The following is a 27,478-nucleotide window of genomic DNA, read 5'->3' as shown; positions in this document are numbered from 1 at the left end:
ACAGCAAGTCAGTTTAGCCGTTGGCCTTGCACACGGCGCGTGGCTTGTACTGCACACGGAAGTATTTAAAAAAGGGAAAGACGGCTACGAGTGCACGGTCCGGGAAGCCTGGCGATGAGCAGGAAGCAGTCAGAGCTAATTCACTGATGCACAAATTGTATTTCATGAGGTTTATTCTTCCCACTCTACTGTTTACAGTTGGCAATTTTCTGAATGGATAAAATTGAGACTTTGCTACTAGCATTTAAGCTATGGGTGAAACTGTCACGAAGAGCCTAGGCAGTTCTGTAGCGTGTGAGGTCCCAGCCTGGGCAGTGACGAGGGCGTCCCACGGCCAGCCACCACGGGACGTGCTGCATGCGGCCAGCGAGCACCCCGACACTGTGGGCAGGCTGCCCCCGTGTACCACGCGAGGACGCCCCTGAAGCCAGTGCAGGACTCCCCAAGCGTCCCCCCACGTCTCCGCTCAGCACCACAGCCGCCCCTGGACTCTGTGCAGAAACGGAAGCTTCACGTCGCACGTTTTCAGCACAACTTTAAGATTTTATGTGCGATCGGAGGCGAGACTTTACTAGGACCGGGAACGGTAGGGCGGGGGCGAGACAACTGGCCACGCCCCGACTGACTCTCCACCGTGAAGGTGGAAAGAGCAGGTGTAAACGTACCGAGCACCTCGACTCGCATCGGAAGCATAACTATCTTACTTTTCAACTAAGGAGTCAAGCCACCGGCCTACGCCCCACTTCCTCGGGGCCCAGTCCAGGCACCCGCACGTGGAAACCGACCACAGGCCTCACGTGGGCAGGCGTCTGCCAAGACCAGGTGCTTCTCTCTAAGAGTTCTGTATGAAATATGTCACAGACTTTAGGGGACAGGAAAACTCTTGTAATTAATTTTTTCTTTTAAACATTGTGCACAAGCTCCTATTAACATAGAAAGCATATATATTTCATAAATCACAGAAATATTAAAAAGTAGCACTCTGGCTCATCAGCTCATGTTACACACGTATGTAGGCAAGAAAATGTATAAACCTACAGCAACAGAGAGGACACACCACTATCCGAAGAAACAAACCAGAACAACCAGGCTGTTGCAAAAAAACACTTAGTCCCTTTACACACACATCCATTCTTCATTAATGCGAAAACAATGCAGTGGTTATCAAATGTCAGAAGAAATCAGTATTACGATTAAGACTGTCGATCTCTGAAAAAACTCGTGAACGCTTGTGTTGATCTCGGAGTTAGTTTTCTTAAAGCAGTGGTAGAAGTTTCTCTTTAAACGTACGTTTTTGTTTTTGTTTTTTTTTAAACCGGCCAAACCTTCAAAAGAAGCTCAGCGCTGCGGGGGTCGGCACGCACACGAGCAGCGACTGAGGCCCGGTCAGTTCGAGGACCTCACTCCGCTCACGGCCCAGCATCTTGCCCGCAGGCTCGCACACGCGGGCCGACCCGGCAGCCGCCGGCCCGAGGCCGCACGCTGCCCTTCCCGTCACCAGGCCTAGTGACGGTGTCCCTCCCGGGAAGGGACTCTTCGCAGGAAGTGTGCGCTGAGGTCCGATGCAAGCTGGCCATCAGAACCAGGGCTGCTGGAGGCGGGGGCGTTTCTGAACGTGGGCAGCACAGCCGTCTGGAACAGCGCGCCGCGGTAAGAGCGCGTCTCCGCCAGCACGCCCCAGCGGCAGAGTGACTGAGGCCTCTGCAGACAGGATGCGGCAGGACAGAGAACGGGACACTGCCCTCCCGACACCCAGTCGTAGGGATACGGTAAAGCTTTCAGTTAAGGCCACGATTTTTCAGCTCTCATCTTTGAACCCTGTTTAGAAAGATTTCGCCTTTTTTAAAGGGCTAGCTCCCTAAAATACAGCTTAGTTTTTCAAACAAAACAAAACAAAAAACAAAAAAGACTTCGGGCCAGAGGATCCTATAATCTTTATGAAAACTGCGCACAGAAGTCCACAGCCACTTACCCTCGAGTGAGGCCAGCTTCCCGCTGCGGGCGCGCTCCCCGCGGGCACTACGCTGCCGCAGGGGGAGGGTTTTCCCAGGGTCCTTGTGCTGCAAGCAGAGTGGGGCCCGATGCCCATCGCAGGGGCCACGAGGCACACGGCCTGGTCCAAGGTGGGAGGCGTCCGGTGGCCCTGACCACAGTCTGACACGCCAACAACCACGCGGAATCCTTAGAACGGGACTGATCACAGCGGGTCCTTAATGGTTCAGTCTGTTGCCGCAGGAAGACGGGAGGGCCAGCCCTGCTCTGGGTGGGTGAGGCTGGCGCGCGGAGCGGCCCCCGGGAGGCGACCGGGGTGCGGCCGGGGGGCTCACTAAGAGACGCCCCCCAGAGTCAGCACGTCAAAGCAAATGTTGCAAACTCGCACGGGCTTGTTCAGATCAAATTTTATAATAGGGATCTCCTTGGTCGAGCATTTATGGCACAGAAGGCGTCCGCAGTGACGGCTGTGGAGGCAAAGCGGGGGCGTGAGGGGGGCCCGGAGGGGCAGCCGCCTCCCAGGGCAGGGCCGGGCCGGGTGTGCAGTGGCCGCCATGTGGCACCGACACGTGCGTCGTTTGAGTCCATGGAGACCCAGCCATTGGCTGCTGCCGGGGGAGTCTGGCTGTAACGGCCCAGCTCCGCGGTGCGGGGGGGGGGGGGGGGGGGGGGGGGGGGACGCGCACCGCCGGCGAGGGCAGGGAGCCTGGGCCCCCAGCGACACCGCTACAGGCGCGCAACCCCACACCTGGCCAGTGTGCGCGCGGGGCGCTGGCGGGTTCCCGCCGGTCACGGGAGAAGGCAGGAGCGGCGAGCCACCCCCCGACCCCGCAGGTGACGTCGGGGCCTTACCAGTGATGTTTGCGCGTCGTGACTCCGAACTTGGCCGCACACTCATAGCAGGTGGAGCCGTCGCACCACGGAGGCTCCTTGGACAGCATGTCTGTAACACGGGCAGAGAGAAGGGCCCGTCAGAGTGACCGTGCCGGGCAGGCCGGGGCCGGGAGGGGCAGGCACCACGTCCGCGGGGGACACGGGCGGTCAGGGCGGCCCGGAGGACCGTCAGGGGCCGAAGGGCAAGGGGACGGCAGGGGGAGCGGGCAGGGCGGGACGGGACGGCACGAGCAGGGGCGAGAGCAAGGGGCGAAGTGGCGCCGTGGCAGCTGGGTCTGCGGTGTGGGCGCCAGCAGCAGGGACACGGGGAGAGCACAGCGCGAGGGGCCGTGGCGGGGCTCGTGGAAGCGTGGCGCGTTCGGGCCGGGAACCGTCGGCTCCGTTCGCTGAACGCCAGCTCTGCCCGCACGGCTCCGAGAGCCACGCCCACGCAAGTCGCCCGAGCTCGCGGGGAGGAGGCGGCACGTGGCCGGTGTCTGCCCAGCGCCCGACACGCTGGCCCACGGGCGGCTCCAGCTGGCGCCACAGAAGCACCGCACGCAGGCACCGGCTGGGCTACAGACCGTCTGCCAAGCGACGCCGGACACGTCACCCACGCCAACATCGCAGAGCTCGCTCCTCTGCCCAGACCACGGGGCTGAGAAGCCCGCTCTGCGGCCGCCTCGCGGGGAAGCGAGGGCACTTGCAAATAGCAAGCCACCGAGGTGCCACCCTCCTCGCCACAGGGGAACAGAGGGGGAGCCGGCAGGGGCTGGAACAGAAGGCCGCTCGGAAGGATGCGGAGAACCCGGCTCCGCGGAAGCACACAGGGCGTGCAGACAGATGAGCGGCCAGAGCCGTGGAGGGGTGACCGCCCCCCCCACGAGCCGATGCGTGGGTGCCTTTATGGGCCTCCGGTAGGACCGGGACGTAGGGGCTGACAGGGGCCCTGGAGCACCCTGGAAAGCGGCCGGCCCGGGTCATTCTGGGTTCAGAGGTCACCGGGGCACGTGAACGACCGACACCGTGCCCGTGTCTGCGCTGGATGAGCAGCAAGTAGCCACTCACCTAACAGTCTAAACAGAAGCTGCTTGGTGGCAACTTGGTAGTTGAAAATGTTCACCCCTTGGTTGTTGTTGACCCCGAGGCGAGCTCCCGAGCGGACGACGGCACGGCACAGGTTGGCATTCCCCTTCATGTAAGCCAACAGCAGCACTGGAAAACAAGAGCACGGGAGGGCTCCTTCCACCTGAGCCCCGCCTGCTGCCGCCGGAAGGCGGCAGGACGTGCGTCAGCAGAGCCCCACTGACCGCCACGGGGGGCGCGGGGCGGCCCCCGCTCCGGGACACGCTCCAGAGCCACAGAGCAGGGACCAGACACCGAAGGAAAAACGCGCCGTCCCACCTGCCTTCCTCCAGCACAAGCCTGGCCGGCCAAAGCCCCTGTCGCGTGACGTAACTCGATCTGGAGGCCCACCCAGGGAACCCCGTGGGCGCCCGGCTCCGGCCAGGCCCTCCCGCCTGCCGCCCGCTACGCCCACGGCAGCCCTTCTGCTTACCTCTCCTGGGCCCCACGCTTCAACTCCTTCTCATGACTTTCTAAACAGTCCAGGCGGACAAGGGTTATTATTTCAGATGAGCAAAGGGGCACAGAGAGGTTACGAACCCAGGGTCGCCTGCTGGAACTGGAAAGAGCTAGGCGATCGGAACCAGGTCTGTGCAACTCAGAAGCACAGACGTGACGCGCCTGCTCGTCGGCCTCCCGCCTCCCGGACGGCGGCCGGAGGGTGTGCTGGGCCCCCAGCTCACTCCTGGGCCGACTCCCTCCGGCTCAGGCTCGTCACTGCCAGCTTAACAACACATTCATGTACTGAAGCCAAGAACGAACGATAAAATACTCAGTCCTGTGCTAAGGTTCAGGACATTCCTTGGTGACAAAGCTTCTGCCACAGGCCAAGGAGGCTCTGTGTGGCAGGAGGGGAGGGAACGGGAACATGACGGCAGCACGGGGCCTCACCGCTGGTCCCTTACGTGAAAACTCGGGACGCACTGCCCACACCGCTTAGCTTTCTGGGTGGCCGTGCGCATCCAACAAGAACACAAATGCGGAAGTACGTGTACAAAATGACTTGAAGCCATACAAGTTAACGCAGCGACCGGGTAGCTAGAGTAGCACCAGGACAGGGGCCTCGTCTGTTTGTCACCTGCCACTTTTTCACAGCCCGTCAACACACGCACCACACACTTCCCCCTTCTGGAGCATCTGCGGGGTGCACAGCAGAGAGAGGAGGGCCGTCAGGAGAGACGGGCAGGCCTGCTTGGGCCCGGGCACGGCTCTGCAGCACCAGGGACACTTAGACGCACGCGTGCCCCGAATCAGACGCTGCCAGACTCCACCCCAGGCAGCGGTGACAGCTGCTCGCAGAACCTGCCACGTGCACCCACGGAGCGCCCTTCAATCGTGGCTGTGTGCCCAGCTCTTGTGTCTCCAGGATACGCGCGCACGTATCACACACCCGTGTTTCCTTCCGCGTCCGGCTTGTCCAGAGGGTACTGAGGCATGCACTCCAGGAAGAGCTCGAAGATGGAGGCTGCGTTCTCTTTGCCGTACTGACCCAGGATGTGCAGCGGCGACTGGCCTCTGAGGGAGCAAGGTGGACACGTTAGGCACAGACCCGCCATGGCCACCACGCACAGAAGACCTGATCTCTGGGCCTGTGACGCCGGACACAGCTAAGGACACGTAACAGGCCATAAAAGGTTTTCTACAGAGCGTTTCTCAAAATGAAAACGTCCAAGGCACCGAAGCCGGTCCAGTGCCCCAGTGGCCAGTTAGCTGCATCGCACGCACCCGGGGCTGTCGCGAGGCGCAGTGACCGCCAGCCCTAAGGGTCACGCTAGGTGACGCGGAGCCCAGGCCTCTGCTCCGGAACACAGGCGCTCACCGTAGATTGAAGGCTTCGGCGTCCACGGTGCACTCGGTCAGGAGGACCCGGATGTTGTTGAGCCGACCGTGCATGACCGCGAGATGAAGAGCTGGAGAGTAAACCCTCTTACTGTGCAAGCCCGGAAGCCCACGTGGGAAATCTCAACTGCTCACGGACCTCCCTCTAAACAGGACACAGCCAGAGCAGCCACTGTCCACTCACAGAGCCATCCCGTCCGGTCTTCACCACCCCCCAAGACTCAGTCGTTAACGCAACCTCGTAACACTTTGCTTCCTTTTTCCACGGTTACCCCAAGGTGAGACTTCCTGGTTTTACGGGAAACCACTGTAGGCTTCTAGGGGTACCACGAAGATGGGAGGCTGCCCGGGGATGGTCGGTGGCAGGACAGATGCCCCGCCCAGAGCATTCCCTGCCACAGCTCTGCTGCTGCGAGAGAGCCAGCCTCCCTGAGGGAAGCAGGCCCACGGGTGCAGGGCACCTCCACCTCCGGACCGGGGGGCCTGCTCAGGGCACTCGGCTCGGGGCACAGGGGAATGACTGGCAGCTACCGTTATTCCCATTCTCGTCCAGAGCAGCGAAGTCCACCGCATTCTCCAGGAGGACGGAGCAGATGGTGGGCAGGTCCTGCTGGGCGGCGAGATGCAGGGCAGTCTGGCGGTGCTTGGTTAATTCGTTCACCTTGGCTCCTGCAAGAAGCTGTTGAGGCTCATTACGTGAGCAGCCTCCCTGCACAACCAGCAAAGGTCCCACGTGCGGGGCCCGAGCCTGCCTGCCTCCTGACACCCACGTGTCTGCCTGGCCGGCAGGGCCGGGAGCAGCACAGTCTCACACACACTCCCGGGGAGGCAGGGGACAGCAAAACCCGACCCAGGCGGAAACCAGCAATCGGCAGGATGTTAGAAAGCCATTCCTCAGGACACAGGAACTCTACTTCTAAGATTCAGGACACGAAACCACGCGGGACTGCAGTGAGTTCACTGTTCCACGTACAGACGTCCACTGCTTACGGTAGTAAAACCAGGTTGCCAGAAGGTTCAGTTATGAAAACTACTGCAACCAAACAACACAACAGGTGGCCACTGGGATGACAGAGATGTATGGTTTCACGTGGAAGGAGGTCTGTGGTACAGTAAGTCAAAAACAGGCAAGTCAGAAGACAGCATGATAGTGTGATTCCTCTGCAGGGAGAAATGTGTGCACACGCACACACTCCCTGAAGGCGTGTAAAAGCGTCTACACCACACTCACTCCAGTTGGGGGTGAAAGGGAGACACCACCAGCTTTATACCCTTACGCGCGTACGGTTTTTCCACAATAAGCATGTGCTATTTTTATTTTGCTTTTTAGAAGACAGAAATTAACCGAAGAATTACAGAACCAAAAGCAGAAAGGCCCTTCAGACATGGTCCTGCCGCCTCCTTAACCTTCCCCTTTCTGACAGAGTTCCGAGACAGCTGCTACAGGACAGAATCTAGTCTGTGCCTCTCCCGAGGCCTGAGGCCACCCGGGAGAGTGGAGGCACTGGTCAGCTGCTCTGGTTCACACCCAGACTGGGACTTCCAGGTCCCAGCCTCCCCAGACCCCGGGGCGCCCAGTGAAACCACACACAGATCCGGGAGGACATGTGGAGGGTGCTCGCGGGCACGAGGGTGCCGCGTGTGCTGGGGATCATAGCTAACCTCGAAGATGGCTAACCGGCAGGGAGGGGAGTCTGGGTGAAGGTGCTGTTTCGACACGACCCAGCTCCAGCACTAAACCGCATGGCCGTTATTGGCAAGGCCGGCTGTTTCTAGGGACTCCTACCCTCCGCGAGCTCAGGCCTTCGTGACGCAGCGGCAGAGCCTTGGTGAAGAGGCCGTGACCCTCTAACCTCTCGGCTCTCAGAGAGATGGACACGTGGCCCGACTCCCCACTACTCCGAGGCCCACGTCTACCTCCTTGGCGGGTCCTCACACCCAGTCTGTGCCTGGTGCCACCAGACCCCCCCCCCCACCACCCCCACCCAATTGTTCTACAACCCACCTCACAGCCACTGCCTCCCCTCGGCCCCTGCGCCGGTGACCCTGCCCATGCCCTCACTCCCCACCACAAAGGTCAATGCTCTCTCAGCTCTAACACGTAACGAGTCATAAAGCGTTCTGAAAAAGTACTTTTCAAAAACAAAAATGGCAGAGGGGCACCTGGCTGGCTCAATCACTAGCGCATGGACTCTCGGCCGTGGGGTTGGGGGCTCAAGCCCCCCCACCCCGCCCCATTGGGCAGAGAGCTTTCCTAATACAAAATAGGGGTGCCTGGGGGCTCAGTCGGTGAAGCGTCCGACTTCGGCTCAGGTCATGATCTCATAGTGTGTGAGTTCGGGCCCCGTGTCGGGCTCTGTGCTGACAGCTCGGAGCCTGAAGCCTCTTCGGATTCTGTGTCTCCCTCTCCCTCTGCCCCTCCATTGCTCTCTCTCAAAAATAAACATTTAAAAATAAATAAATAGATAAATAGATAAACAAATAAATAAAATAACTAACAAATAAAATAAAATTAAAAAATAAAAATAAATAAAAATTAAAAATAATAAAAAATAAATTTTTATGTATTTAATAAGTAAATATCATTTAGTAGGTCAAGCGCCCTGAAGGCTAGCTGTGCAGCACGTCCTGGGGCTGACAGGAGACACCAGCAACCACGGCACTGAGGAGCCAGCCAGGTGACGCCAGGCCCGTAGCTCTGGACACGCTCTGGCTTCTCCGCTGCTGGAAGGATGAAGGCTGCTCACTGTTCTGGCTCTGAAATGCCACCCTCTACAATCTGGTCCCCACCCGCCTCTCCAACCACATCTCCTACACTCTCCCCAAATTTCAACCACTTTTCTGGTGAAAGCACACCACACGCACTGTCCAGGCTCCGCATCCTGGCTCAGACCGCTCCCCTGCCCGGTGGCAGCATGTCCTCTGGGAAAAGGCAGGCTCTGGAGTCAAGCAGAAGTGGCTAAAATCCCAGCCACGCTACCGACTCCCTCATAGTCTGGGGGGGCGGGGATTCTTTCTGACCTTACATCTTCTCCTTTGTAAAACGTGAAAACTTTCCTACACCTTTCTGCTTTTGAGAATTAAGAGTGGTAAGCTCCTTGACATCAGCATTGGTGGTGATTTTTTGGATCTGACTCCAATAGCAAAAATAAGCAAGTGGGGCCACAAACTAGAAAGCTTCCGCACAAGAAAGGAAACCATTAACAATGAAAAGGCACAATCTACTGAATGGAAGAAAATATTTGCAAATCATGTATCTGGTAAGGGGCTAATAGCCAAAATACATAACTCACTGCAACTCAATAGCAAACAAAAACAAAAACGAAAAAACAGAGGCACCTGGGGGGCTCAGTCGGTTAGGCATCCGGCTCTTGATTTCGGATCAGGTCGTGATCCCAGGGTTGTGGGATCAAGCCCTGCACTGGGCTCTGTGCAGAGCGTGGAGCCTGCTTGGGCTTCTCTCTCTCCCCCTCCCCTGCTTGTATGCGCCCACACACGCTCTCTCTCTCTGGCTCTCTCTCAATCTCTCTCTATATACATTTCAACAGCAAAAAACCCCACCAAATACAATTTAACAACAGGCAGAAGAACTGGACAGACGTTCCTCCAGAGAGGACACACAGACGGCCGACAGACACGCGACAGAGATGCTCCCCGTCGCTCATCATCAGGGAAGCGCAAACCAAAACCACGGTTAGCTGTCACCTCAAAATGACCGAACCCACAACACGAGAAAGTCTGACCGTGAGCGAGGACGTGGGCAGGGAGCGTCGTGCGCCGCTGGTGGGAGCGCAAACTGGAGAACAGCGTGGAGGCTCCTCCACACGTTAGAGGCAGAACAACTATGCGATCCCGTAACTCCACTTCTACGTGTTCATCCAAAGGAAAAACACTGTTGTCGTTTTTTTGATAGAGAAGAAAGCTTACCGCGTATACTGTAAAAAAGCTTTAAAACACCTTTTCTGTCACACAAACCAGCCAACCAACCCAGCCACCACCTTAACTTTGACAACCTGGGCCTGCTTCTGACCTCCGCGAGAGGGAGCCGCCTCCGGAGTCTGGGGGCCGGAACCCCACCTCGCGCTGCACAGCTGGGACGCCCCAGGGTGCACCGACGGCCCGTCCACTTCAGGCCGGTCCTGCAGCCCCGCCCCTCACTGCCCGGCCCCCAGCCCACGCCGCAGCCCGCCTGCGCCAGGCCACAGACTGCAGGCCACGGCGGGCGGGGGGCAAGGGCTCTGGGGCCCACGCGTGTCCTACGTCGCTGGAAAACCACCATTCTGAAAAGCTGTCTGCCCCCCCACCCGTGTTCACTGCCACGTTATTTACAACAGCCAAGATATGGAAACAAACCAAGTGTCCACCGGTGGATGGATGAGTGGACAAAGATGTGGCACGTGCACAAAATGGGATATTATTCGGCCATAAAAAAGAATGAAATCCTGCCATTTGTAACGACGTGGATGGACCTTGAGAACATTCCATTAAGTGCAATAAGCCAGACAGAGAAAGAAAAATACCACGTGATCGCACTTCTTTGTGGAATCTTAAAAGCAAACCAAAAAACCAAACTCCTAGATACAGAGAACAGACTGATGGTCCCTGGGGGCAGGGGGTGTGAAATGGGTGAAGGGGGACAAAAGGGAGAAACTTCCAGTTATAAAATATGTTAAGTCCTGGGCACGTAACATACAGCACGGTAACACGGTTAATTATACCATATTGCACATCTGCAAGCTGCTAAGAGTAAATCTTAAAAATCCTCCTCACGAGAGAATCTTTTGTAACCACGCGTGTGACGGGTATTAAATAGACGTATTGTGGTGATCGGTTTGCGGCACATACAAACATCGAAACCCTATGATGCGCACCTAAAACTGATACAACGTTACAGGTCAATTCTACCTCCAACGGTGGACGCGAGAGCCCCTGGCGGCCAGCGCAGGACGCAGACGACAGAGGTGGGCCTCCCTTCCCTTGGCGCCCCGGGCCGGCCTCGGCCACCCAAGTCCTGCCTTCCCTCGAGGCCTCACGCCAGCACCTGCCCGCACAAGCTGCCTGCTGGGCTCTGAGGACACCCTGCCCACCGACACAGCTGCTCTCCCCGAGGGCACTGGCTTAGTTCCCCACAGTCGTGCTGGCCTCGCACAAAACCTGGCCCAACACCTATGACGAGAGCTTCCGCACGCACCACGACACGGGCGGTCCACGTGTTGCAGGCAACGTTTCGGGGACACTTACCAGGTTGCGGACGATAATCTCTGAACCTGCTTGGACAGCAAGGTGCAAAGGGGTCAGCTTGGAGGCGTCCTGGACTCTGGAATTCACATTAGCCTGGACGCTGATCAGGAACAGGACGCTTTCAATATCAGAGTTCTGGACTGCCACGTGAAGAAAATTCCGGCCCTTGTTATCCACCTAAGGCAATAAGCGGGAGCCTGCTGAGCACCTGTGAGCTGTGCTGGCCACGGGAGACGTGCCAGTGTGGCCGCCCCTCGGCTCCAGGAGGCTCCCTCCCCATACCCAACACGGCACACACACCACACACACACACGACAGACCCTGTCTGCACACGCGTGTGCCCGACTACGTGTGCATGGCCACACCCCCCTGGCAGGGGACAGGGAGCCCTGGCATCTTCCGGCAGCAGAAAGTATGGATTCGGAAAGTTAAGAAAGAGACCACGTGCGGGACGGAAGGAGGAAGGGGTGCTCCAGGAAAGGCAAAGGCGGAGACCCGCCTTGGGAGCCCCCCCGCCCCCCCGCCCCCCACCGCTCTGGCGGGACAAGCACCCAGCACCCTGGAGCCACAACTGCAACACCAGCCTGACCCCTGAGCGGTTTTGGAAAGTTTCCCGTTTACGGAGCTGCAGGAGACGACACACTGTGGGGGACAGGCCAGCCGTATGCTGCAGACTTTGCTCCGCGGACACGGGGCAGACGGGAGCTGTGGGTCAGTGTGAGCACGCGGGGCGCCGTGAGGGGCAGCAGCACCCCACACCCACGCCTCACACGCGTGCAACCCCAGCACGGGCTGCTGACCGACACAAGCAGCATGTCTCCCAAGGACTCTCGGCTACGGGGCCCGTGTCACACGGGGCGCGAGACAGCACCCAACACCACCCGAGCAGGGGTGAGGCCAGCAGCCACACAGGTCCGTCCCACGCAAAGGCCGGTGCTGGAGACGATTTCGCTTGGTTCCACATCACTGTCATCGGGGGCTTACTCGTGAACTTGGCGGTGCTCTCCAGGCCAACAGAGACCCCAGTCCCGCCTCGGACCTGCCGGGGGCCGGGGCGGAGGGGCCACGTCCCACCCACCCCGCCCCCAGGGCAGCAGGTCACCAGCCAGGCCCAGCACCCGCTGGAGACCCACCGACAAGGTCAGGCCCGAGCCTGCTCAGCCGGACGATGACAAGTCCTCAGACACCTTCCCCCCAGAGAGATGCCCCGACGTCACAGCAACAGCCCGAGCCCCGTTCAGATCTTGGCAAGACACTCACTCCTAGGGCCCTGAGACCGGGCAGAGGCACGCACGACGTCACGTACGACACCACAGAATTCCTCGGCCAGGGCAGGGCCACCTGCAACCTCCCCGTGCGTGTGGCACCACCACGCGCAGGCACACAGGGCAGAGCACCAAATCTCACAGGTACCGACAGGCCATCTGAACGGCCAGACCTCAAGGGAAGGGAGTGTAATTTCAACACGAAGGTCTTCACGTGTGAGGGACCCGTGTGGCAGGGGGCTTCTGTTTGGTCTCCACGTAACAGGTCCTGCTGAGCTCGGGCGCCAGGCAGGGCACCGGGTGCGGGTCCCTCACCTGCTCGGCAGCCCCAGGCTCTCGCTTCAGGATGGCCTCGGCCGCCCGGTTGTTCTTGTACGTCATGGCGCAGGCAAAGGGGGTCAGCCCCTGTCTGTCGCGGACGCTCAGGCGGACGTCAGGGTGGGAGATCAGCAACTGAATGATGACGCTGTGCTGGTTGCTGATGGCCACGTGGACAGGTGCCCTTCCTTCCGCATCCTGTGGGGACAAGGCACAAACGAAAGGGGACCTGGGAGAAGCACGAAGGAGACGAACTTTCGGACGGAACCGGGTTCTGGGATTCAATGCTGCCACCTTGTGTTGGAAATGAACTTTCAAAGAGGCCAGGCCCAGAGAAGACTGCAGGCCGCTGTCACGACCCCATGCTCCAGTGACGCGGGGCACAGACACACTTCGTTTAGAAGACGCGGGGTCAGCCCGCCTCTGAGTTACCCCACTTCCTCTCTGGCTGCAGGGCAGCAAATGTCATCCCGCACAGGCCAGGACACATAACTCACAGGGGCTCAACTGAACACAGTGCTCAGCTGGAGACCAGGACAAACTCAGTGGAAACACATGAGCAACGGAGATAAAAGGCAAAGAAAAGCTGACTGAAGAAATCCTTCTCGTGCTACAGAAAGAACAAAGGCACAAAGTGGGAGTCTTCACCTGAAACCCTTACAATTCCTGGGCAGGCTGCACGACCCAGAGGAAGTCGCTCCCCCCGTGTGTCCCTTAGCCCCACGTGTGGCCAAGCCGGGGCCCAGGACCCAGAGCCTGCGAGGCCCCCGGCCCTCGGAGATTTCCCGAGTTCTGGGCTCAGCATCTACCTCCCCAGAAGGAAACTCTCCGTACCTGCGTGTTTACACTGGCACCAAATTCCAGAAGACACTGCACCGTCTCTTCCAGCCCCCAGGAAGCTGCCAAATGCAAGGGCGTTTGCCCGTCTCTGGCCTCCTCCTCCCCTTCTCCATCAGCACCGGGCTGTCTGGGACTGTTCACGTCGCAGCCGCTGAAAGCAGGGGGATGAAAGGCAGGCCTCAAGAGCAGGCTCCCGAGGCAGCCGAGGGCAAGCTGATAAAGGTCACAGCAGCGGCCTCACACAATCCAACAGAAATGCTGCTGCCCCCGGATACGGAACGCTGGGCCCCACCCCCCTGGGTTTCCTTTTCGGTCTTGGGGGCAGCCTGGGCAGCAGAACTCCTAAAAGCTCCCCCGGAGATTCGTATGCATTTAAAATTTGAGAAACGGGTGCCGGGTGCGGGGGGAGGGCTCAGTCAGTTGAGCGTCTGACTCTTGATTTCAGCTCAGGTCATGATCCCAGGGCTGTGGGATCAAGCCCTGCTTAAGATTTTCTCTCTCTCCCGCTACTCCTCTCCCCCCACTCGTGCTTGCTCTCTCTCTAAAAAAATTAAAGTGAAAAAGTAAAACATCAATAACCTTTGAGAAGCACTGCTCTAAAGGTCCCTTCCACACATGCTTCCCTCTGGGTGAGCCATGGGCCTCCCGGGGTTCATGCACTAGGTGGGGTCCTGCAGAGGCCATCTGGTTTCCTCCACCCCGGCCTCCTGGCTGCACTGTGTCGACTGATCTGAATGGACTACGGGAGCCTCTGTGGCCCCCCGAGCAGGAAGCTGGCTCAACTTCCTGTCTCTGTTACATGGGCACACAAGCCCCTCTCCTCGCAAGCGACTCAAGTTCCCTTAACCGGCTGGCTTGACAGGGCAGTGACCCCTGACAGCCTTAGCCGGGGAAGTCAGACCAGCCAAGGCCTGCCGGGCCTGCCAGGACTGCAGCCGGATGAAATGAGAGGAGGGCTGGCCGCAGTAAGAAGGCACGAAGGGACATGTGGGCCTCTCAGACCTGCGAATAAGAAAGCAGGCAGTAGACTCGTTGTTCTCGTCGATGGCCCTGTGCAGGAGTGTCTGAAGGCAGCCGCCCGGCCCTGGGCCCCAGCACGTGGCATCACAACCGTGTCTGACCTGCAGAAAACACACGTTACTCACAAAGACTGCCCAGTAAAGTCAAAGATTTTATTACCATCTCTGAACTCTCTATGTACCCCATCACATGCATTGTTTCAGGCACGATACAGTGGTAACTGGCTGCCGATTACTTTAACCTGTATCATTCGTTAGTCCTACAAACACTCATTAAAACGTGCTCTGTGCAAGTTCTTACAGCAGGTCCTGTGGGACGGGTTTGGGAAATACGAGACAGATAGGTTTATCAGCGTCCTCGTCCTCGAGAGCCGTGGCCCAGGAGGGACAGAAAACACCAGCCACCCCGCCCCTGGCAACACACCTGCAGTGAAAAGGTCATCCCGTGACAGATGCACGATCCCTTAACGTCATCTCAGAAAAGCTCAATGAGGCCTTCCTGGGGCCTGTCCTCTGAGCAAGGGAGGCAAACCAGAGGTCTGGGGACTTATCGCCGTGGTGAGAGCAAGGGCAGCCCACACCAGGTACCCTCTCAGGAGAAGACTCCTGGGGAGACGCCTCCGCTCTCTGGCTGCTTGGAGGCAGTTCCCACAAAGACAGCCTAAAAACCAGCGCTGGCCAAGAGGACGCTGAACTCCCCAGTGTCTTACACGGGACTTTCAACTGCTCGCCCCCGACCCAGGTTGCGGCTCGCAGACCTCTCGCTCTGCCACCACTCTGCAGACACCAAACGAGTCTCTGACACGACACGTCCCCACTTGTAAACAGAGGCTAAGGTTGAGCTGGTCTCACCAGGGTGGACGCGATGTCCTCCAGATGGTTCGCCAGCGCGAGCCACAGCGGGGGGTTCCCCTTCTCATCTGGCACGGACATGTCCGCTCCACGCGTGCATATGGCGTCCACGACGAGTGGGAGCTGGTTCCTGATGGCCAGCTGAAGGGCCGTCTCCCCATCCTGAGTCCTGCGAGGACATGCACGCCTAGACGCACGTCCGTAGCCGGACTCGGATGAGAACCCTGCCCCTGTGGGCGTCCCAGACGCCAGAACCCACCGGGTCCCCCAAACCCCTTCACTCACGCTAATGTGCTTTCACGGCGATTCGGCCTGTCGGTAGCATCTGCCCCGCCTGCCTCTTAGGAAATAGAGCCGTGCCCCTTCTTGCACCAGGAAGACAGCTGACCAGCCCCTCCCAAGGGTGCCGAAAGCTCTCGAGCACACAGCTGCTCCCAGCAGCATCTCCATAAAACGCCACCCCAGCTGCCCACATGACAAAACCCTTCTTTTACCACTCAGTCATTCAGGGTCACCTGACGTTGGAGATAAAGATATGTTCCTTTTGAGAACACAAAACCAACAGCAACTTAACTCCGCATTTTCCCCGCAAGCCTTTTTGACAGCTCATTTGTTGGAATGTTCTCGGTCATATACGAAATCCCCATGTGAACAACTGCTTCTAGACTGTTCTTTTAATGAGCTTTGCGCGGTATGTGCAGGAGTCGCCACCCCACAGGTCAACGAGATGGCTGGGGTGCTGCGGCAGAGAGGGCGGTCCCAACCCACCTGACGTTTATGTCTGCCTGGTGCTCCAGGAGGAAGAGCGCGCTCCTGCTGTCCTGCCGCTGCATGGCCATGTGCAGCAAGGTCTGCCCGTCCGACATGGCGTCATTGATGCAAGCGCCGGAACCCAGCAGCTGGGCTGCGATCGTGTGCATGCCTGGGAAACAGACAGGCCCCAACGGACACAGGCTCAGCGCTTCCCACTCCCTCAACGTGTCCCTGCAACGAACACGCCCCCTCGACTTCTCAAGGCCGGTTTTCCACCAGGTGGAACAGGCTCAGCCCTCACGCTCCCCGCCCCTCCCCTCTGCCCAGAGTTGGGCAGCTCCGATTCCCCTTACCGGTCCATAACGCCAGGCCCAGCACAGTCTGGTCTCGGGAATCCTTGAGGCTGAAATCCGGAATGATTTGCAAGTTGTTGGTAGCATGAAGCGCATTAGCTAAAATGTTTTAAGGAAAAGAACACTGGATTTCACCATCCCACGGATCACATTTAAAGAACTCAAGACAGTAAGAGTTCACTTTCCAGCTGACTGGCTGTAACACAATCACCTGTCCACAAAGAGAATTCATAAATCTGGTGGGGAGTGGAAGCCAGAAACCTGGTGTTTTGGAGCAAAGCTTATGGGGAAAATAAGGGTTTTAAAGCTTAAGGTACTGTACCTTCTCAAAAGGAAAACGCTGCTATGAAAACACACACATGCTACCTGACTGCTGACAAGAGGCTCAAAACAACACCCAGCAACGTTCTCCTGACGCGTAACTCCTACCACCTTACAACTGCTGGGAGGACTAAGAAAAAAGTACATTCTATCCAGAGTCCCACTTCTGTCCACAAGCACGCTGCTAAAAACTGCTGGCCTTGACAAGGACGCAGGCAACAGTGAGACAGGTTTCAGGGCAGGAAAGAGGAGAACCCGGGGATGACCTCCTGAGGGAAGCGGGCCTCCCCGTCCAGGGGCTCCCCTGGCCCGCCTGCCAGGGAGACTGAGGCACACGGAGCACCAACCAGCTCGTGCGGGACCTGCGGCCGGGGCGTCCCTGGACACTGCTCACGCCGAGGCAAAGCTCTGGGAAAACACCCAGCATAAGAGAGAAAGCAGCCCAAGGCTCTAACACCATAACCTAAGAGCCGGAACGGGCAGGCCCCATCCTGAAAACGTACACGGGGAAACACAGCCATCAGGAGCCAGACTGCGTGCTTCTCCGGTTTGACCTGAGAGGATCTGCAGTAAGAAAACTCACAGCTGGAAGGAGCATCAACTCCGCAACTGACGACTCGACACCTACTGTTCAAGGTCAAGGAGAGAGGCGGTCCCCAGCTCCCTACCTTTCTGCTCCAGGATGACAGACACCACGTCCGGATGGTTGTGGGCAATCGCCATGTGCAATGGTGTCTGCAGGTAGACGCCGTCCCCTGAGCCGGCCGGGGACGCGGCCTCCTCGGTCTGCAGGTTGGGGTTGGCCCCCTGCTGCAGGAGCTCCGCGGTGAGGCTGGCCAGCCCGTGCCGACAGGCCGTGTGCAACGGGGTTTCTCCCTGGACGGAAGCAAACGGCCCACTCAGGGCACACTCGTGCCGGGAGTTTCCGTCAGAGGGCTGAAGACAGCCTGTGTGCTGAGACCCAGGTCCCCGGGGCAGCCACAGCCCTGGGCCCATCCTGTCCCCGGCTGTGACTCGTCACACGCCTGGTCTGTCCCTCCCATCCCTGTGCCATCGCCCTTTGTTTCTTTAATGTCTTCCCCTGTGCCCTCCAAACAGCCCTGTGCTTCCTGTTGTCCGATGACCTTCTTAATTAGCCACCCTTCACTTTGTGTTTGTAACTATCTTGCTAATTATAGACACAACTAATTAAACGACAGCAACAGACGACCTCCAAGCGCCACTGAAATAAGCCCCACGGAGGCCGGAAGAGCCGGGACCGCAGCCCTGCGGTGACAGAGCCACCAGTCTGACCACCACGCCCCTGTGGCCCCCTTCCCCACCGGTTTTTCTGACCGGCTCACGTCAGCCCCATCTTGAACTCTCATCAAGACCTCCTTCTCGCACTTCTTAAAATTAAAAACATTTCAGGTTGGCCTTACGCATACTTGATTCCATATTCAAAAGGACAGGAACGTATGTGACAAGTTTCCTCTCGTGCCCTGCCCCCACTGCCCAACTATCCCCCCCTAAAGAACATCATGGAAATCACTGTCCCCAAGGCAGTCCCTCCTCCTGGCAAAATCCTCTCTCCCTCTGTGGGCCCGAGAGCTTCCCCACCTCTGCGGCCCCTGCTTCTGAAAGCCACAGCCGGTAGGAGTGCAATTCCGCAACTCCTCTGCACGCGGTCTCTGTGCCGCCAGATTCAGCGTCTGAGGTCAGGACAGGTCGTTCCTGGTCCAGATGACTCTCAGGGGCCCCGGCCTCGACTTCAGTGGTGCGCCCGACCCGCCAGCTTCCCAGTAGGCTCTCTCAACTCAAATGACCACACCGCCAGTCTACTCAAAACCCTTCACGTGGGTCTTCTCTTCCCACAGGATTAAGTCCAAAGAACTCAACCAGCGTTCCAGACCCTTCTCCAATGTCACGCTCACTTGCTTTCAAGGCGGGTCTCTCTTGGCGCATCTTAGGGTTCTCCCAGTTTTGCTACAAAGGGCACCAGACAAGGGACAGCTGGCAGACCGTGTGAGCTCCAGAAAGGATTTTGTAAAGCTGGGGCACAGGGCATGACTGTGCGCTATCAGGAGTGGACAGCAGGCACATGACGATGCAGGAAGAGACAGAGACACAGAGACACATGATGGCAGAAGCAAAGTCAAGAAGGCCACCACTGCACTCGGACACGCCACGCGGCTGGAGAGCAGGCTGTGTGCAGATGCAGGGGCACAGAGGTGAGCGGGTTTAATGGTGGGGGGAGCGGGCTGCCATCTCCCTGTGCTTCGAGACACCTCGGTGGGTCTCCCGTTCAGGCCGACTGCCCGTTGCCTTCCCGGCGCAGCTAAGACCACATGCACCCTTCCACCCTGGACCCGAGTCTTTTTTTTTTTTTTTTTAATTTTTTTTTTCAACATTTTTAATTTATTTTTGGGACAGAGAGAGACAGAGCATGAATGGGGGAGGGGCAGAGAGAGAGGGAGACACAGAATCGGAAACAGGCTCCAGGCTCCGAGCCATCAGCCCAGAGCCTGACGCGGGGCTCGAACTCACGGACCGCGAGATCGTGACCTGGCTGAAGTCGGACGCTTAACCGACTGCGCCACCCAGGCGCCCCAGGACCCGAGTCTTAATACCGGCCCCGTTGCCTCTCGAGCCACGGAGCCTCCTGGAACCTCAATGTTCTCTGCCCCGAAATGAGGGATTTGTGGGTGCCAAAAACGTCCAGATCCACTCTCAGGTTAAAAGGGCTGATATCCTCAAGGCTCTTAACACAAAGTAGACACGAAATAAATGTGACCTCACGGACAAGCACAGCCTCCCTACATGAAAATGGCAAAGTGAAAACAACATCACGTGGTCTCCAGCGTCCCAGAGAGCGTGCTAATCCGCACCCCGTGACATCAGCATGAAGCCCACCTCACAAATGAGGAAACAGAAGCTCACAAAGCCTAAGATCACGCAGGGCAAGATGAGAAGGGGCCTCACCCCGAGGCCCTGTTGCGAGCAGAGCGTGCGGTCCCACCCCGAGACACAGACTAAACCCGCACTCACAGAGCAGACTCCAAACGCAAAGCGCGTAAATAACGGAGATGCATTTGTGGCCAGTTTCTGTGCACGTGCCTGTTACTCTCTACTAGACCACCAGGTCCACAGGATCTACTTTAGGACCCGCCGTTCCACAAATGCTTAGCAAACGGCTGCTGAATGAATCAACCAACCAATATTTGGGGATAAAACACCCGTTTCGCCCTGGCTTTTTCACCAAGTGCATGTAACACAAACTAAAAAACAGACGCTTTTTTTCCCTACACATCCACCACTGCCACTCCTTCCACAGACCACAGGGCTGCGGCGTCACACTTACCCACTTGTTTCTGTGGTTGACGTGGGCTCCACTGGTTGCCAGGAAAAGAGCCGCTGCCTCGTTCCCGGCTTCGGCCGCCCGCTGTAGCAAGCAGTTCCCTGGGAGACAACGAGCAGAGACACAAGCCCTTCCTCGCCACCGTCCACAACTGACGAGCCCACGTGGGAAGTCCACACAGGCCCTCTCTACAGGTGGACGCAGACACTGCATGGGCCTGGGAGGAGCAGAGGCTTGGTCTGGCCGTCAGGGGACGTGCACTCTTCCCAGACCTGTCCTCCAGACGCCACCAGGACCAGAGGGAAGCTACGTCTCCCGCCAAGGTCTCAACAGCAACGCTCCTGACGTTTTGGGCCAGGTAGAGCGCTTTGTTGTCAGGGGTCTGTCCGGCACACTGTACGACAACTAGATGCCAACGGCATCCCCGAGCTTGCTGTAATAGGCAAACATGTCTACAGATGTCGCCAAATGTCTGGGGGAGGGGGGGCAGCTGTCTGGGAACCTCTGGGCTTAGAATGGCCACTTTGAAGACCTTGTGAGCTGATGTTCTACCAGAAAATGTCCTTTTATTCCTAAGGCCTGAAACGTATCTGTTCTTGGCTTAGAAATGTTTTGTTTAGCATTGTCTTATAAACAAGAATCTTAGAAAGAAGCAAAATTCTCTTCTTCTTTCCCTCGTGAAATGGTTTTAGCCCCAAGGCAGTGTCTATTAAAATCCTCTTCCTTTTTGGATACATACAAAGTATCATGTTCTACAGCTATGCTCTTTGAATTTTTTTTTTTAATATGTATTTATTTTTCAGAGAGAAAGGGACAGGGAGAGAGCGAGTGGGGGAGGGGCAGAGAGAGAGAGGGAGACAGAGGATCTGAAGCAGGCTCCAGGCTCTGTGCTTATAGCAGTGAGCCCAATGCGGTGCTCGAACACACAGACTGTGAGATCATGACCCGAGCTGAAGTCAGACGCTTAACCAACTGAGCCACTCAGGTGTCCCAAGCTATGCTATTTGAAAACTCAAATTAAACTCCAGGACATAACATAGGTAAAGAAATGGGACAAACACTGTTTTCATACTGTTTTCCCTTCTCTCTCAGGGAGAGTGTGACTCCACCCCAGGCATGAGCCATCCTAACTCAGAGACCCTAACAAGCGCCCTATAGTCCTTCTGGCACACACAAGACGTAAACATGGCCTCCCTATCGAACAAAGGTGACCTTCGACTGCTAACACATAAGAAATGCTGAGGAACAGTGGACTAAGGCCAGCCATTCTACGCATACTGAAAAATGGAACAGAGGAAAAATAACCCTGAACTTGTTCTAAAACTCAAAGAACAAAGTATTGACAGAACTAGCAAGACAACAGATAAACCCATAACCACGATGAAGAATTTTAATATATTCCCAAAATTGACAGGTCAAGCAGTCCAAAAGTTAGTCAGTTACTGTGTATGATTCACACAGCATGACGAACAAGCCTGATGCACGCACATAAACAGAGCACGGTGCACCCACAATGAAAAGATGCTTCTTTCCAAGTACATGCCACACTTCTGTAAAAACCCGATCTGTGAGAACCTAACGTTCAAGTCCTAAATATCAAAGAACCAATTTCTTATATAATGTGATGCCCCGATTAAATCAGAAATCAGTAGGGTGCCTGGGGGGCTCAGTCAGTTAAGCGTCCGACTTCGGCTCAAGTCACGATCTCACGGTTCGTGGGGTCGAGCCCCGCGTCGGGCTCTGTGCTGATGGCTCGGAGCCTGGAGCCTGCTTCGGATTCTATGTCTCCCCCTCTTTCTGCCTCTCCCCCTGGTCGTGGATGTGCACGCTTTCTCTCTCCCTCAAAAACAAATTTTAAAAAAATCTTTAACTTGACCTTTAGTTAAATTATTAACTTCTTGGGGCGCCTGGGTGGCGCAGTCGGTTGAGCGGCCGACTTCAGCTCAGGTCACGATCTCACGGTCCGTGAGTTCGAGCCCCGCGTCGGGCTCTGGGCTGATGGCTCGGAGCCTGGAGCCTGTTTCCGATTCTGTGTCTCCCTCTCTCACTGCCCCTCCCCCGTTCATGCTCTGTCTCTCTCTGTCCCAAAAATAAATTAAAAACGTTGAAAAAAAAATTAAAAAAAAAAAAAAATTATTAACTTCTTTCAGGGAAAGGGCTGTTTAATATCCATCTTTTCTTGGCCAGTTTCCCTCATCAGTGGCACATTGCAATGTTGATTACAGTGGGATCCTTCTCCTTAAAAATCCCCGTAATTTATTTAGTTAAATCAAGGAAGTATTGACATTAAAACAGTGGTTCTCAAAGTGTGATCTCAGGGTTCCTAGGGGTTCCTGCGCGTCTTCCGGGGGGTCCGTGAGGTCAAAACTATTTCTGTAACCACCACCCCTGACATTTGCTTGTCCCCCTGCACTGACGTCTGCACTGCTGATGGTCAAACTGGACCCGAACACAAATAAAGGAGGGGCCCCAAATGCAGCAGCGGTCCCTGGGTGACTACCACAGACCCCATCAAAACGAGAGCACCTTCACTCAGGGTGGCCCTTGACAAAGCAGTAAAAATTGCTAAAGTTCTTCAGTTTCAACCACGAGTGCCTGTTCACAATCCCTGTGACAAAATCACGAGGGTGCAGGGAGTTGCATCCGGCCCCGTGTGATGAAGTACAGGAGCCTCGAGGAAAAGCCCAGAACCACTGCCTGGGCTGCAACACTGAAGTCTTCCTCAGGCTACACCAGCTTTGTGAAAGAAGGACTGATTAGCAAACCACGCTTACCCAAACAGGAGTATCGGACATTTTGCTGAAAATGAACGAAGTGTGCTTTTCTCTTTAAGGAAACAATCGGCAGTATCTGTACCAAATGATAAAAGTTGACCTTGCAAGTGAATATTAGAATTTTGGAAACCTTTTATCCAAAACTGCTACTTGGACAGCGTCTCAACACTGGAATACCTTCCTGATGAGATCGATAGTGATATTACTAAATGTGATTCTAAAATAAAGATTTGGAAGATCTGCTCAAGTCAGCAAACCAGAATTTTTCAAATAATTCAATCACGACGTTTATAAAATCACATACGGAGAAAAGGTCCATCCAAAGCACAAGTGAACCATGGATTTTAACTGAAGAGTCAGAGAAGTTCATTGATCTGGTTTCAGATTCTACACTGCAGTTAACTCACACTCCCTGGGGATCTCTGCTCGCTGTAGAAGTAAAGAAATCCGTCCACAATGATCTGAGAAGGCTCCAAAATACGCCACCCTTCTCCACCTACATTAACTGTGGGAGGGTATGTTTTCTTCACATACTTTAACCAAAACAACACACGTCAAAAGGCTGAAACGATGCAGATATAAGAAGCCAGTCACTGTTTTCTTTTGAACATTATTCTTCATAAAAAATGCTATATGCTAAACATACAATAGTTTATTATTTTCTAACTTAATACACCTTTTAAAAATTTCTGTTTTAATTCTAGCATGTTAAATATCAAAGCTACAACCCACTGAAACCAAAGCTCTTTGGGCTCTAATTTCTAAGAGTGTAAAAGGAGTTCTGAGACTCACCGGACCAAACAAATGGAAGTGTTTCTGCTGAACCGACCTGCAGTCTGGCTAAACTTCTTTTATTTTATTTTATTTTTTAATGTTTATTTATTTATTTACAGAGAGCGAGAGAGAGAGAGAGGGAGAGACAGAGCGTAAGCAGAGGAGGGGAAGAGAGAGAGGGAGACGCAGAATCCGAAGCAGGCTCCAGGCTCCGAGCTGTCAGCACAGGGATTGATGCGGGGCTCGAACCCATGAACCCTGAGATCATGACCTGAGCCGAAGGCGCCCCCTGGCTAAACTTTTTTTTTTTTTTTAATTTTTTTTTTAACGTTTATTTATTTTTGAGACAGAGAGAGACAAAGCATGAACGGGGGAGGGTCAGAGAGAGGGAGACACAGAATCTGAAACAGGCTCCAGGCTCTGAGCTGTCAGCACAGAGCCCGACGCGGGGCTGGAACTCATGAAACCGTGAGACCATGGCCTGAGCCAGAGTCGGCCGCTTAACCGACTGAGCCACCCAGGCGCCCCCTGGCTAAACTTCTTAAAGCATAAGATGACACGAAAACAACCTGGGCCTTTGCTGGGGTTGCAAGCACAGCCTCACTCGCACCAGCACGCCATTCGGCTGCTCAGTTTCTGGCGGAAGGGCTGGCGTGACGCCTCGTGGCCCCTCCAGCCCCGAGCCCAGCCCTGGGGCCCACGCTCTACCTGTCGCGGCGTCGGGCGCGTTGGTGTTGCTGCCGCGCTGGATGAGTCTCGCCGCAAAGCTGTTTTCGTCAAACGACGTCCCATTCAGCACCGGGAGGTCCTCGAAGGGGTTCACCGAGTGGTCGGGAGACACCGTGACGTACTGCACCGCGAGCCACAGGGCGGTGCTGCCCTCGTGGTCCTTCAGCTCCAGGTCCAGCCTGGAAGAGGGAAGCGACGTGACGGCAAACGTCGCCTCCGCCCGACACCGCGCTGCCAACGGGCTCGTTCTCTCCTCACGCACATCTCGAATGACAATTTTTTACTCTGCTTTTACTTATTGAAACGCACAACGCTAGACGGCGAAGACGCTTGAAGGGAATTCCTTCCACTCAAGGCCCCCCCCCCCACCGTCTTCTCGATGCCGTTGGTGCGTACCGTTTGCACTGCAGCAACTGACTGAATACGAGTTCGTTCCTCGCCATGATGCACAGGTGTAAGGGAGTCCTACGGGGGGAAAGGAGAGGGGTCAACGCAGAAACGGGCTCCGTGCAGGAGAACCCCAGGCCGGACCACCACCAGCAGGAACCCCACACTCCTCCAACAGCGTGCCTTTGCGCCTCGGCAAACGGCCTTCCAAAATCACGACTAAGTGTCAGAGGATGAAAATGGTTTTGTTTCTTTGTCACCGTTCAGTCAGCAGCCAGAAGGACAAGACTCGACAGAAGGAAGAGACAGAAAACACTGTCCCGTTAAACGCTGACGCTCACTCACTACCTGTGTTCTCACACCAGCAGTTTCTAGCACACGTACGCGTGTTTTCCCCACCTACCCTCCACGATTCTGAAAAGAAATGCCTTTCTTCCTGTAACTCTGTTCTACACAAGCACAGTCAGAGCAGCAACAGGCCGGAATCCTGGGCCAGGACGGATTAAAGCGGCTTCTTTTTAGCCCTCGAGTGCCCTGAAGGAGACCCCCTGCTGGCACCTGTCCCAGAGGCCCGGCCACCAGACTCACCGCGGCTGGGGAAAGTCAACGTAAAGAATCAACACAAGAAAAAAAGGATGCAGTCATCTGGGGAAACAGAGTAGTTATCAAACGATGCTGAGCGTTCACGAGACCCACGTTACTTGAGTGTGAGATCCGTCACACGCGTTTTCCTGTTCTGCTGTGTGCCGCGCGGCATGAGGCAGGTACACGCACCAGAGGGGAAAACCCCACAATGTGACCTCCCGGAAACACTGGGGACGGCTGTGAGATGGGGCGCATCCCCCTCCGAGCGCCCCCGCCAGTTCTGACCCAGGTGCCAGCAAAGGGTGCCCACGGAGGAGCTGGACCAGTGACCCCTGCAAGTCCACGGACCTCGGTTCCCAGCACGGAAACAATGTCCCCAGACGCCTCTGGGCTTTGTCAAGCCTCCCATCTGCCTAACACACCAACGTCTGGGACTTCCACGAACACCAGATCAAATAGCGAGCCCGACTGCTCGTCACGTGCCGCCATAAGACACTGTTCTGGAAACAGCGCTAAGAGCAGCCCGGTGACCCCACTAACCTGCCCTTGCTGTCTTGCATGTTGGGGTTGGCACCGGCCTGCAGAAGGGCCTCTGCGATCTGGGCCATCTCCGACATCACGTCCGCGGAGTGTTTCTTTGAACTGTACAACGCCACGAGGTGCAACGGTGTCTCCTGGGCACCCAACGTGGCGGCATTGACCAGGGCCCCGTTCTTAATGAGGAAGGTGGCAGCAAAGAGATCTCCTTGAAAAGAAACAACAGAAAAAATGGTTACACACGACAACGCCAGGGCGAGCTACGCTGGCCAACACTCCTCGGAAAGTCAGAAACCGCAGACAGAGAAGAGGGACAACCGGGCATGTCTACGCAGAACCTTCAAGATCACAAAGTCACCTGCTTGAATTCCTGAGGACCCGCTGTCATCTGCAGCCCCCTACCTCACACCACCACCCCAGTACTCCGGGCTTCCAGGCACAGAGGCCACTCCTGATCACCACCTCTCGGACAGGGTTTCTAGATGCCTCAACACGATCCGTGTCGCTCCCTTATCTCCTGAGCACAGTCTGACCGCCAGCGTGCTGTACTCGCGCACAGGCTCCTGTCCAGAGTATGACCACACCTCGCTGACTGCTACCACACACATTTTTAAAATCTTCTCAACTTGTGACATACACACAGAACAGTCTCAACAAGAAGTTTTCAACGAAATATCTGGACACATAATCTGCACACATTGCTATTTATAAGAACGTCACTTGGTAAACGGTTGTAAAAACGAAACTTCTTCCTAAGTCCCCTCCATCACCTTAATTCTTGGAGAATCTATAGGCAGAGAAGTCTGCCTAGAGCAATGCACAAATCCCAAATGAAGTCTGAATAACTTCTGCAGAATCCAGCAAGTTCAACAGCTCTAACTGCTTACTGTCTCTGACTATGCAGCGCTCGTGGGAGGAAAAACAGAAACTACTTTCACATCCTGACAAAAGGCCAAGAGTTAAGTTTACGTAAAGATATTAAAGGTATACAATTCTGAAAATACATGGGGATCTTCAGAACCAAGCAATCTGACAAGTGGCAATTTAATGTTAAAAATACTTGTGGAAAACCAGTTAAAGCAGACTTGTCTAACTTGGAAGGTGATAGGGATTAATTAAATTTGTCATAGAAGGTTACTTAAAGTTCAATTTACCTTGGATTTAGTTCCACTGACATGTTAAAACATGCAAAAACAGTCCCGATACATAAAATTAACATTCCTTAAGAAAATAAGGCACGAATAGCAATGCATCCTAAGGTAATGAACTGTGAACAGAGCAATCACCCAGTTACGAATGCACTGTGCTCGCACTGAGGCTTCTGTCTAGCTGCAGTGGGAGGCGGGGGTTTCTTCTGGGGTCTGCAGGCAGTGCCCCCATGAGCCAACCCCTCCCGGGACAGGCCAGACCTAACTTCCGGGTGTGCCGCAGCACTTAGCTAAGTCATGCCAAGGATTCAGAGGTACTTTCTGTAGATTCTGTCTCCACTCAAGGTCTACAGGATGAATTTCGTACAAATCACACCCTTCTTCAGCTGGAAGATCCCCAAAACGCACAACAACCC

General features: G+C 55.8%; 1 protein-coding gene and 1 long non-coding RNA gene across 4 annotated transcripts in view; one reads left to right on the top strand and one right to left on the bottom strand.

The window, feature by feature from the left end:
- Positions 1 to 155: 155 nt before the first annotated feature.
- The window catches only part of ANKFY1 (ankyrin repeat and FYVE domain containing 1), a 79,386-nt gene continuing 52,063 nt past the window's right edge, over positions 156 to 27,478 (bottom strand). For all 3 annotated transcript variants that reach the window (XM_019413813.2, XM_053892251.1, XM_019413812.2), the window contains exons 8-25: positions 25,918 to 26,122; positions 24,802 to 24,870; positions 24,385 to 24,584; positions 20,132 to 20,229; positions 17,460 to 17,667; positions 16,471 to 16,569; positions 16,133 to 16,286; positions 15,365 to 15,533; positions 14,496 to 14,614; positions 13,488 to 13,644; positions 12,651 to 12,851; positions 11,071 to 11,247; positions 6,361 to 6,508; positions 5,810 to 5,900; positions 5,381 to 5,505; positions 3,934 to 4,080; positions 2,845 to 2,935; positions 156 to 2,459 (exon numbers count right to left, since the gene is read on the bottom strand). In XM_019413813.2, the coding sequence (XP_019269358.1) occupies positions 2,327 to 2,459; positions 2,845 to 2,935; positions 3,934 to 4,080; positions 5,381 to 5,505; positions 5,810 to 5,900; positions 6,361 to 6,508; positions 11,071 to 11,247; positions 12,651 to 12,851; positions 13,488 to 13,644; positions 14,496 to 14,614; positions 15,365 to 15,533; positions 16,133 to 16,286; positions 16,471 to 16,569; positions 17,460 to 17,667; positions 20,132 to 20,229; positions 24,385 to 24,584; positions 24,802 to 24,870; positions 25,918 to 26,122 (2,591 nt within the window). In that variant the 3' untranslated portion in view covers positions 156 to 2,326. The remainder of the gene's footprint in view (positions 2,460 to 2,844; positions 2,936 to 3,933; positions 4,081 to 5,380; positions 5,506 to 5,809; positions 5,901 to 6,360; positions 6,509 to 11,070; positions 11,248 to 12,650; positions 12,852 to 13,487; positions 13,645 to 14,495; positions 14,615 to 15,364; positions 15,534 to 16,132; positions 16,287 to 16,470; positions 16,570 to 17,459; positions 17,668 to 20,131; positions 20,230 to 24,384; positions 24,585 to 24,801; positions 24,871 to 25,917; positions 26,123 to 27,478) is intronic.
- LOC109246062 (uncharacterized) lies at positions 19,385 to 21,442 on the top strand. The gene is made up of 2 exons (XR_002071199.2): positions 19,385 to 20,486; positions 21,221 to 21,442. It is a non-coding gene; the product is annotated as an uncharacterized LOC109246062 (long non-coding RNA).

This window comes from Panthera pardus, unplaced genomic scaffold, assembly GCF_024362965.1.
Source record: "Panthera pardus isolate Hobbes unplaced genomic scaffold, ASM2436296v1 HiC_scaffold_3, whole genome shotgun sequence".
Lineage (NCBI taxonomy): Eukaryota > Metazoa > Chordata > Mammalia > Carnivora > Felidae > Panthera > Panthera pardus.
This window is presented reverse-complemented; position numbering and strand designations above follow the sequence as displayed.